At 40.7% G+C, this 12,422-nt stretch overlaps 1 protein-coding gene across 3 annotated transcripts in view; it reads right to left on the bottom strand.

Moving 5' to 3' along the window:
* The window catches only part of LOC140194919 (kinesin-like protein KIF24), a 78,134-nt gene that overhangs the window by 20,155 nt on the left and 45,557 nt on the right, over nucleotides 1-12,422 (bottom strand). For all 3 annotated transcript variants that reach the window (XM_072252309.1, XM_072252310.1, XM_072252308.1), the window contains 2 exons: nucleotides 10,889-10,998; nucleotides 3,254-5,620 (listed from right to left, as the gene is read on the bottom strand). In XM_072252309.1, coding sequence (XP_072108410.1) covers nucleotides 3,254-5,620; nucleotides 10,889-10,998 — 2,477 coding nt within the window. The remainder of the gene's footprint in view (nucleotides 1-3,253; nucleotides 5,621-10,888; nucleotides 10,999-12,422) is intronic.

Genomic DNA, 12,422 nt, shown 5'->3' with positions numbered 1-12,422 from the left:
TTCGAGGACAAGAGGTTTAGAACTGAGATGTGGAGAAATTACTTCAGTCAGAGGGTGATAAATCTGTGGAATTTGTTGCCACGAGTGGCTGTGAAGAACAAATCATTGGGTGTATTTAAGGCAGAGATAGATAGGTTCTTAATCAGCCAGGACATCAAAGGGTATGGGGTGAAAGCAGGGGAGTGGGGATGACTAGAAGAATTGGATCAGCCCATGATTGAATGGTGGAGCAGAATGGATGGGCCGAATGGCCTACTTCAGCTCCTACATCTTATGGTCTTGTGGCTGAGTGTCTCCCCCAACTCCACCAACCTGAGGTCACCAATGATCAGGCACTCAGCTCCAACAGCTATAAAAATAATGTGGACACAAGTCAGGATCTTGGGATCCTGTGGTAACTCACCCACACAAGAGATTTTGCTGATGCTGGAAGTCCAGAGCAACACACACAAAATGCTGGAGGAACTCAGCAAGCCATACAGCATCTATGGAGGGAACTGGGCAGTCAATGTTTTGAGCCGAGACCTTTCATCAGTCCTCCAGCATTTTGTCTATGATGCTTGTGTCTAATTCAACACCTGACACTCCATTGCCTTTCCTCAATCTCTAACGGACAAGCCAAGAATTTGCTTGGGTGAGAGCAGTGCCGATATCTTTCAAGAAGCTTCAAACCATCCAGAACAAAGCAGCTCGCTGGACTGGGACCCATCCTCCACACTACGTATTCATGTCCTCCACCATTTGCTCCCAGTGGAGGATATGTGTGGAGTATCTACAAAATGCACTGTAGTTACTCACCCAAGCTAACTGGAAACACACCTCAATCCCATAACTTCTACCAGAAGGGCAAAGAGATGCTTTGATAGGCACATGGATGAAAGAAAAATGGAGGGATATGTGGGAGGAAAAGGTTAGATTGATTTTGGAGTAGGGTAAAAGGTTGGAACGATGTCATGAGCCAAAGGGTCTGTATTATGCCCTACTGTTCTATGGCAACATCACTATCAGTAATTTCTCCTCTGAGTCATACACCACTCTAATGTGGAACTGCATCACCACCTTCATTGCTGGGTCTGAAGCATGGAATTCCAACAGCACAAACAGTATGGTTCAAGGCAGCAGCTCACCACTACGTTCAAGGACAATCAGAAATGAGCACAAGAAAAGAAATGTTGTCCTTCTCAGCAACACACAAGTTTCCAAACACAGTTAAGAAACCCTGCCAAGCAGTTGTATGAATAGCAGAACCATTCCAAGGAAAGGATTCTTGACCATGGTAAGGAACAGCAATTCTGGCCTGTGCAGGATCCCCCACCCCCTCCCCAGCTCCAATGCCCCAGGAGAAAGAACAAGCAGGAGTTTGAGAGAGTGGACACACAGGATTGGTGAAATCTCCAACAAAACAGAGGGACACAGGCTCAGTCAGAAAAGAGGGGAGTTTAGGAGAACAGGCACAGCTTGGTGAGGAAGACTGAGACTCTGGAAAAACAGTGAGACATGCTTAGTGACCTGGGAGTACAAGTACACAGTTTGCTGAAAATGGCCACACAAATAGACAGGATGGTGAAGAACAGAGTATACAAGCGTAAGTCCACCTCCAAATGGAGTCACAGTCAGAGAGGATAAAGAAAGATAAAAAAATGATGAAAACATTTCACATTAGGTTAGTATAAGGATTTTAAATTGCTGTATTACTGTTAAATATACTGAGATACGTAAAAAATACCTTGTCTTGCATACTGTTCACGCAGATCAATTTATTGCAACAGTGCATTGAGGTTGTACAAGATAAAACAATAACAGAGGGCACAATAAAGTGTCAGTTACATGAGAGAAGGAAATGAAATAACTAAAATTAATATAGATGAGTAGTAAATCATTACTATTAATAGTAAATTAAATCAATAGTATTTATTGATTAAATACTATCGAATACAGATAGTATTTATTTATAACATACTATTATAAATAATTTATACTATTTAATAGCATAAATAATAATATGAATATCAGCATTCACTTTGAGTCCAGTGCTCAGAAATTAATTACTCTTAAAATTGGATAAGAATACAACTGGTTCACTGGTTAAGGTCCTGAACAGGGGTTGAGCAAATTTTGGAGCCATTAGGCAAAATCTTGTGGAGATTAAGACAGAAGTTAGGGGGGAAAAGTCCAGATAAATGCAAGGTATTGTATTTTGAGAGATCAAACAAGCAGTGAATGGTGGGACACTGAAGAATGTTATGGAATAGAGGGATCTAGGCATGCAAGTGTATAGTTCACTAAAAGCAGCATCAAAGATAGATAAAGTGGTGAAGAAGGCATTTAGCATGCTGGCCTTCATCAGTCAGGGCACTGAGTGAAGGAAATAAGAAGTTATGTTTCAGTTGTACAAGATGTTGGTGAGGCCACATTTAGAGTTTTGTGTACAGTTTTGGTTACCATGTTATAGGAAATATGTTATTAGAAAAAGAGTGCAAAGAAGATTCACCATGACATTACCTGGGGATGGGAGCTGGAGTCCAAAGGAGAAGTTGTGAAGCTTAGGACTTTAGTCCCTGGAATGCAGGAGATTGAAACATGAGCTGATAGAGGTTTACAAGATCATGAGGGACTTAGGTAGGGTGAAATACCGTCTTTTTCACATATGGTGTGCTAAAAACATGGGGACAAAGATCAGAGACAAAAGATTCAAAAACAGAAAACATCAGGGGCAGCTTTTTCCACACAAAGGGGGGTGCATATTTGGAATGAGCGGCCAGAATTAGTGGTACATTTAAAAACAATCTAGCTAAGTAGGAGGGGTTTAGAGGGCTATAGGACAAACTCTGGCCCAACTTGTCCATGCTAAGCTCGTCCCATCTGCCTAAGGCCCTATTTTCAAGCTGTATGACTCTAATACACAGTAAAGACATTTCACGCTGATAGTTTATTACTATACTTCTGTGCCTCTCTTCCTCCACCCCTACAGAAGTGACACCTTAACTTTCAAACCAAATATCAAAGGTCGTCAAGAGGAATGTTCTGAGAACGTGAGATAAAACTTTGCATATTTAAGTACTTCTAAATAAAATATTTTGCGGTATTAAATTCTACCTATTTTTGTCTCAAACAGAAAAAAATACCGTATTCTGGATTTAATGAGCAGCCAGAGAATTATTTCAATTAAGTATTGATGTGATTAAAGATTATTACAGTATTGTCCAATTTTTAACATGAGGAAATTCTTTAAGTTTGCTGTTTTCATACTTACTTTGATTTTTTCATTGTCTCTAGCTGCTGGGCAATTAAATGCTTAGATTGGTTACCATCTGTCACAAGTCCACATGCTTTGTTACTGTTTTCACTGTGGCTGACAAACACTTCAATGGGAATTGAATTGTCTTCTTCATAAAGATGGTTTAATATATTGTGCAGTAACTTTTCTTTAATTAAGTCCTTATCAATGGACTTGCAACAAGGCTGAAACCCATCTTCATTACGGCAGTTATCAAGCATCCCTTCAGTACAGCTTCTAGCCACCAAAACCTCCGTTTTTTCTTGTGATTCTCTAATTTCGGAGATGTTAATTGGTTCTGTTATTTTGCTAGAAGCGATTCTACAATTAGAAATGCCTTTCTGCCTACTCACTTGATTAAGAAGCATATCTGTAGAGCTCTGGTTTCCAGTATCTGAAGCCTCAGCTTCAATAATGGACATTACACCGTGATGCAAGTGTAAAATTGAAGAATTAATTACAGTTTCTTCAGTACCTGAATCATAAGGTTCACTTTTCAAACGTTTAATTTCTTGTTTGTAATTATGACATTCACTCGTCTGGCTGATGGCTTTAGAGGGTAGACTTCCACTCAGTGGTTCGTCCTGCTTCAGACCATGCTTTGGTGGATTCAGAAAACCTGTACAATTACTAGTTGGCAAATCGGTAGTTAAAATGTTGACATCTTTATAAGTAGGCTCTACACGGTTAATATTTGAACAGTGGTCATTTTCATCTTTTGCAACTGTTTGCTTTTCAGTTCCATCATTCAAAATAAGGCACTGATCGTGACTAGCACTTTTTGTACTGACAAAAAGATCATCTGATGAAAATTTCTGAATTTTATCAGAATCAGTTGCGAAATCCTCCATTTCAGCAAAGTACTGGTTACATGAGATTGTCATTCTTTGGTCAGTAAGAAGTGTATTTTGAGATAGTGGCCTCTCCATGGAAAGACGAGCATCAGAAACATTCATCAAATCTTCAGAAATACAGTTAGTGGATCGAAACATATTACTGGAGATTTTACATACCTGCTCATCTTTTGCTACTTCTGTTACAGAATTCAAATGGAGATCCATATTACTGTTAGATTGAAACAAAATATTGCTTCCAATTTTCACACTTTTCAAATCTGTAGCAATAGGGAAACTATTGTCCATTTGTGAGATCTTTGAAATAGCACAGTTATCTTGACAATCAGCTGAATAATTCTGCAAACTGTTTTTTGAATCAAATGATAAGTACCTTGGCTTCATTTGAGCATTATCACTATTATTCTGAGAGCACAACATTTCTGTGCCATGATCTCCTGAAGAACAGTGACTTGCGCATTCTTCTGTACTCCACAGTGAGCTACAGAAACTGCCATCTTCTATCCTTGGGTTACAGCTTTGATCTTGAAAACAGTGAAAAGCTTGCACATTGTTTCCTCCATTCGCTCTTTCTATTTCATACAGGGAATTGTGATTACAGGTTTGATTCTGTGTGTCATCCATGCTTTGGCAGACAGAACACGGATCACAGCGATAACTGTATTCGGTCTGAACATCTGACTTTTGGACTGCAGGTTCCAGTGAGGAAGTGTGATCATTTCCTTCATTGCTCATTTCAATTTTATGTTGATAAAATTGCCTGAGGAGCTCCTTTAAAGGTTGATAAGTTAGCTTCTTCTGCAATAATGGTGGCTGCTGAAGTTGTTGAAGCTGCTGGTGATAAAGACGCAAGTGCTTTTCCCTTTCCTTTTGGAGAAAAAGTTCATTCTCTGGTGACTTGGGACTCTTTTGATATTCACTTTCAAAATTTTTATTACTATTTTCTTTATTGGGAGAGTAATTTTTTGTCTGTCTAGTAAAGTGAAATCCATCTCTTGGAATTACTTCTTTTTGAATGGGATGAACTGCTTGAACCTTCACATTTTTATTTACTTGTCCACGATGCATTCTTCTGGGTGTTCTAGATTTATTCAGAAATGCCTCTTTTGTAATAATGCCCTTCCCAGTTAGCCTTTCATCTGTCGTGTTCTTGCTGGCATCTGAGCAATTTTTCTTAAACACCCCTTTAAGAGGAGTAGAATGATTTTGCCACACAAATTTTGAGGTAGTTGGAGAAAAGACATTTTTATTCGACATTCTTGGTGTGGAAAAGGGAAGACCATTATGTGGACGCAACACTACTGGTGAGAATTTAGGCTGGGTTGCATTTTTATCTGAACATTGGGATTGTTCTATTCCTGGCTTTACTTCCTTTGGTACGGATTTGTCCCCATATGCTTTGGTTTGTTTTGGAGATGGGCTTCTACCTCCTTGACATCTTGAAAGGTTTACGCTGGATGTTTTGGAGCCTCTCTTTATTTCTTTTACCCTGAGGATAAATAACAGATTTGCTGAAAAGAAACCATTCTAATTTTTTAAATGATGTGATTCAATCCATTTATCTATTTATTCATTTACTTATTGGGTTACCACACTGAATAGGACCTTCCAGCCCTTCAGGCTGCACTGCCTGGCATCCCGCAAATTAACCCTAGCCTAATCACAGGACAATTTACAATGACCAATTAACCATCAACTGATACATCTAGGGACTGTGGGAGGAAACCGGAGCACCTGGAGGAAACAAACACCACGCGGTCACACAGAGAATATATAAACTCCTTACAGGGAATTTAACCCAATCGCAGGTACTATAGTGTTGTGCTAACCACTATGCTACTGTATTTTAAAGCTGCCAACATGAATAACATTTTTCGCTTAGCTAGGCACATAAATGTGAGAAAAATGGAAGGATATGGGCCTTGTGTTGGCAAACCAGATTAGATTAGATGGCCATTTGATCACTTATTTAACTGGTTCAGCACAACGTGGGCCGAAGGGCCTGTTCCTGTGCTGTACTGTACTAAAATTAATTCTAAAGACATAGAATAAACCTATTTTATTTATTAATGGACATGAGGAATCATTGGCAAAGGCATCATTTATTGCTGTGCCCTGTTCAGTTACATGAAAAAGGTCCAGGGCTGTACTTGAACAGACAGTGCCTGCTATGGTGCTTCCGGACAGATACCATAACCTTAAACCGGCAATGACGAATAAACAACAGTTTGTGGCCTTCTATATATTGGCGAGACCCGACGCAGACTGGGAGACCGCTTTGCTGAACATCTACGCTCTGTCCGCCAGAGAAAGCAGGATCTCCCAGTGGCCACACATTTTAATTCCACATCCCATTCCCATTCTGACATGTCTATCCACGGCCTCCTCTACAGTAAAGATGAAGCCACACTCAGGTTGGAGGAACAACACCTTATATTCCGTCTGGGTAGCCTCCAACCTGATGGCATGAACATTGACTTCTCTAACTTCCGCTAATGCCCCACCTCCCCCTTGTACCCCATCTGTTATTTATTTTTATACACACATTCTTTCTCTCACTCTCCTTTTTCTCCCTCTGTCCCTCTGACTATACCCCTTGCCCATCCTCTGGGCTCCCCCCCCCTTGTCTTTCTCCCCGGACCTCCTGTCCCATGATCCTCTCATATCCCATTGCCAATCACCTGTCCAGCTCTTGGCTCTATCCCTCCCCCTCCTGTCTTCTCCTATCATTTTGGATCTCCCCCTCCCCCTCCCACTTTCAAATCTCTTACTAGCTCTTCTTTCGGATAGTCCTGACGAAGGGTCTCGGCCTGAAACGTCGACTGTACCTCTTCCAATAGATGCTGCCTGGCCTGCTGCGTTCACCAGCAACTTTGATGTGTGTTGGTTGACTAAATTTAAAAGTCTTGATAGTGTGTAAATTGTAGAATAGTAACTTAGCTCTTCTGCATCAATTCTCTATAGCAGAAATGCAGTTGTCTTACTGTTTCTTGGAGGTGAATTGCAAGTAATAAAAATTTATTGTTTTTTTTTAACTAGTATGCTTTCTTTCCTTTTTGAACTGATCGATTTGCACCTTCTAACCTGAGATTGATTGATTCAGTCAGCTGTCAGCATGGATCAACTGGTAGGACTGTCACAATCAAGACAAAAAGCAGTAGATCATGATCTATCTCAGAGGCTTGAGCAAAAAGAAAATCTAGGCCTCTTCAGTTGAGTACTGAAGGAATGCTGCACTGTTACAATTGCATCCCAATCTACTGTAGCTCAGTAAAAATCTGATTATCAACAAGTCACTGAATAAAGATGAGAAATATCACTAAATACTTTTTGCTTACCACTCTACTGCCTCAAGAAAATTGCAGTGTTCTACTTAATCCAAATTAACTGACTCATACACTGGGAGCTACCAGTTAATGTAACTGAATTATTGTCCTAGATGCAAGAAAATAAGTTCAAGAACCATAAGGTGAAGTACCACAAAAAATGTGGTTTTATTGGCTTTGGTCACATACTGTTATTGTGGTGCATTCTGATTTCACTGACAGGAAAGTACTCATGGCAAAGACTTGAGTAAAGATTTACATGGGATCTCTAAATCATAGCTAAGTATGGCAGCAAAAAGATTTTCCCTGAAGTTAGGATTAATGTTTACTTTTATTTCACAGGAAGAAATGAGACATTAAACCAGGGCCTTATCAGATATTTTTTGTAATCATAACACATTCAAGAACAGCTTTTTCCCCTCCATCATCAGATTTCTAAACACTCCAACAACATTACCTCATTATTCATCTTTTGAACTACTTACTAATTTTTGTAACTTATGGTAATTTTTATCTTGCACAGTACTGTTGCCACAAAACAACAAAACGAACGACATACATCAGTGATAATAAACATGATTCTGAACAGATATGACACCATTTGAAAAACAAATGCAAGAGGTTTATTCTCAGTATCCTGGATATCTCTTTCATTCTTGAAATGCCAAAACTTAATTTCTTTCAGCATTGCTCATTAAGGTCTGTAATGTATTTAATCATTCAGCTCTCCAAATTAAATTGAAAACACATACATAATTTTTAAAAAAGATTTTATAACTATCCAATCACAATATTAAATTATTTCACTAACTATTCCAAGATGGTTACTTCTAATATGAAGTAAATTCTGGTTGAATCCCCAGGTGAAGAAAAAGTAACATCTTTTTCATGGATGCAAAGTGCAGAAACAGGCCCCTAAAGGACCATTTCATCCATGCTGACTGTAATACCCATCTACACTCATCCCAATTGCCCACATTTTGCTCACATCATTCTACTCCTTTCCTGTTCAAGTACCCGTCCTAATGTGTCAATATGGTTGTTGTGCTGCATCTAGCATGGCAGTGTAGTGGGAGCAGTTATTGCTCTCACATTCAGCTTCCACTGCTGGCTAACAGTCTTGTGAAAAGGAGAGCTGAATGTGTAAGTCTCTCCCTGCCAATACATAGCCTCTCCAATAGCAAGCCTCATGTACTGCCTTCTTGCCGGCGACACACAGAGACTGAACAGGCTGAACTACAGAGGATGGGGAGGAGATCTGGCCCCTGCACAAGTAGCATGCAGGCCCACTGGTGTGTGGACACACCCAGATGTTTGTGAACCAGATTCCCAGCTATGGGTAAATAGCCTCATGGCCTTGCGGCTATGGGAGTAAACACAGACGGCAAATCTGAAGTGGAGCTGCCCCTAAGGCAGCTGGACGTCTTTAAACATCCTTCCGGCAGCTCCTACAGCCAAGCTGGTGCCAAATGCATTGCTTCATAAACTTTCCTTTGGACTACCCCGGTGAGGCCGAGAGAGGGTTCTTGATGACTGGGCATCTCAGGATCTCCATACCTTCCACCCAGGCTTGTGATGATCATCATCACCACCAATTGTCCTTCGAGACAGATGGATGCCAACAACCTGTCCTAATGTATTGTAAAGTATCTACCCTCACTACCTCCTCTGGTGCTCTTTCCAAATATCCACTGCCTTCAGTGTCAAGAACATACCCCAGAGATCTTCCTTAAGTTTTTCCTTTTCGCATATAAACTGTGCCCTCTAACTCTAGGTTCCCCTGCCCTGGGAGAAAGACCTGTGATAATTTTGTAAATCTTTACTGGTGACACCTCAGTTTCCTTTGTTCCAGTAAGAATAAACCCAGTCTCTCCTTACAACTATAGCTCTCTATTCCAGGCAATATCCTGGCACTGGCAAATCTCTTTTGCACTCTCTCTGTTGCTACCACATCCTTCCTGTAATGTGCCCACCAGAAATGCACCCAATACTCGCTGGCAGCAATGAAGGTTCTCTATCTCAGTCTGTCCTTGGCCAACTTCTCTATTGTGCCCCAGGTGTAGTTCAGGGTCCTCATTATGGTACAGTGTGTACATTCCAAAAGTCAATTTTGGTAATGGTCTTGGTGGTGTTTAGGGCTTCCTTCATCATGCCAGTAGCTTCCTCTCCTTTTTCACTATTGTCAGTCATGCAAGTCCTGAGTGAAGACTCAGGAATACTGTCACACATAGATATAGAAGGATTCTTCATTGTTGTTTCCGTAACAGTCTCGGTTAGCACTGAGCTGAATCACCGAATCTGGAAGACCATGGACCACTCTTCCCTCTGACCTGTTTGGCAATGGTGAGCCAACCAAGAGCCAAAGCACAAGGCCCTGACTCCAATCAACATTGTTCTCTGGTTCATTGAGGCACGCAAGCCTCCAAACCCTGCGACAAAGTTGTGGTCCTCTTGGAGGTCCAAGTATGGATTCTGTGCTCCTTAATCTTCTGGGTGACCATGAAGGATTAGATTATTAGGACACGCAGCCCTCTTTTATTGTCATTTAGTAATGCATGCATTAAGAAATGATACAATGTTTCTCCAGAATGATATCACAGACACACGACAAACCGACTGAAAAACTGACAAAAACCACATAATTATAACATATAGTTACAACAGTGCAAAGCAATACTGTAAATTGATAAGGACAGACCATGGCACAGTAAAAGTCTCGAAGTCTCTAGAAAGTCCCATCGTCTCATGCAGACGGTGAACCTCCAGCGCCGCAAATTTGCCGATGCAGCATCCTGGAAGCATCCGACCACAGTCCGACTCAGAATCCATCCGAAAACTCCGTGCCTCCGACCAGTTCTCTGACACCGAGCACCGAGCACCATCTCTGCCGAGTGCTTCGACCCCGGCCCCAGCAACAGGCGATAGGCAAAGCCAAGGATTTGGGGCCTTCCCCTCCGGAGATTCTTGATCGCACAGTAGCAGTGGCAGCGAAGTGGGCATTTCAGAAGTTTCTCCAGCTATTCCTCCATGCTTCTCAAGGCTGTCTCCATCAAATCAGGATTGTGCACGGCATCCTAGTTAACACATACGATATCATTCAGAACGGTCGTGCACGCTGCGTCGCGCCGCCATCTTCTCCTCCCTCCTCCTAGGATCGTATCAAATTGGAACTAACTCAGAAAATGTGTAGCTTGTGTGGTTGATTGTTGGGTTGAGTTGTTTTCTGATCTTGGCAACCCATTTTTAACGTTTTCTCACATACGAGTAGACATCACCAAGTCCTTTTATACAACATCCACTGCCCTATCCTCAACAATCATCTTTAAAATATCTTTGTTGTTATACATGGCTACAATTCCTGAGATCCTGTGGTTTAAATTGCCCATCATTTAATACAACAATTACAGTAAAAAAAAGAAATTGTTGCTCACCGGTCTGCATAGCGCAAGGTGTTCAGTGTGTGGTCTGTGGCCGTGTGGCTAGGTGAAATATTAGCAATCATACAAGTCTTAGAATTCCCAATAAAAGAGTCTTTCAATACCTCAAAAAAAACATACACAAATTTTACATACAAAATGCAAAAAAGCCACAAGCACAAGAAGAATAAAACTTTTGTACTTACTATTAGAAAATGAACAAGGAAAGTGTATTTTGTAGTCCCAAATAATTCAATTGATTTGCATTTTAAGTTCAAAAGGATTTTTAGATTAAAATGTGATTAAGATTACTATTTTTCATTCTTGTTTACTAATAAACAAGGAAAACATGAATTATAGTCTAAAATTTTTAGATTAAAGTTCAAAGATTAAAATTCAAAGTAAAATTTATTATCAAAGTACATACATGTCACCACATACAACCCTGAGATTCTTTTTCTCCGGACATACTTAGCACATCTATAGACCAGTGATTGTAAACAGTAAACATCAGGAACTGTAAACTGAAAATGAACTGTGCAAATGCAGATATAAATAAGCAGGATTATATAACAAGCAAGTGAAATAACAATATAACAGAGTCCTTAAATGAGTGTAGCTATTCCCTTTTGTTCCAGAACCTGACGGTTGAGGGGTAGTGACTATTCTTGAACCTGCTGGTGTGAGTCCTGAGGCACTTGTACCTTTTACCTGATGGCAGTAGCGAGAAAACAGCATGGCCTGAATGGTGAGGATCTTTGATGATGGATGCTGCTTTTCTACAGGAACATTTCATGTAGATGTGCTGAATGGTTTGGAGGGTTTTACCCACGATGTAATGGGGCGAATCCACCAATCTTCGTAAGATTTTCTGCTCAAAGGCCTTAGTGTTCCTATACTAGGCCATAATGGAGCCAGTCAGCGCATGTTCCACCAGACATCTATGTAAGTTTGCCAAAGTTGTTGATGACATGCCAAACCTCCGCAGACTCCTGAGGAAATAGAGGCGCAGTCATGCTTTCTTCACAATAATATTTATATGATGGGTTAAATGCCGAGCTGTAATCCATAAAAAGCATCCTGATATATACATCTTTGCTGTCCAGATGTTCCAGGATTGTGTGAAGAGCCAACAAGGTAGCATCTGCTGTAGACCTGTTGCTTCAATAGGCAAATTGGAGCAGATCCAAGTCACCATTCAGACAGGAACTGATGTGCTTCAACACCAGTCTCTCAAAACACTTAACCACTGTGGATGTAAGTGCCACTGGGTGATAGTCATGTAGATAGGTTGCCACGCTCTTTTGGGGTCGCGGTAGAGCGAGTGGCTGAAGATATCCGTGAATACACCAGCCAGTTGGTCGGTACAGGTCTTCACTACTCAGCCAGGTATTCTGTCCAGACCAGATGCTTTCCTTAGATTCACTCTCAGATAATGTTTTTATAATAATAAAAAGCGGAAAATGGTTTCTAAAGTGAACAGAGGTCCCTTGGAGGACCAGAAGGGGGAATTAATATTGGGTATTGAGGAAATAGCCAAGGTTCTGAA

Source organism: Mobula birostris, chromosome 3 (genome assembly GCF_030028105.1).
Source record: "Mobula birostris isolate sMobBir1 chromosome 3, sMobBir1.hap1, whole genome shotgun sequence".
NCBI classification, from domain to species: Eukaryota; Metazoa; Chordata; class Chondrichthyes; order Myliobatiformes; family Myliobatidae; genus Mobula; species Mobula birostris.
Note: the sequence above shows the minus strand (reverse complement) of the source record. Positions and strands in the feature narration are given on the sequence as shown.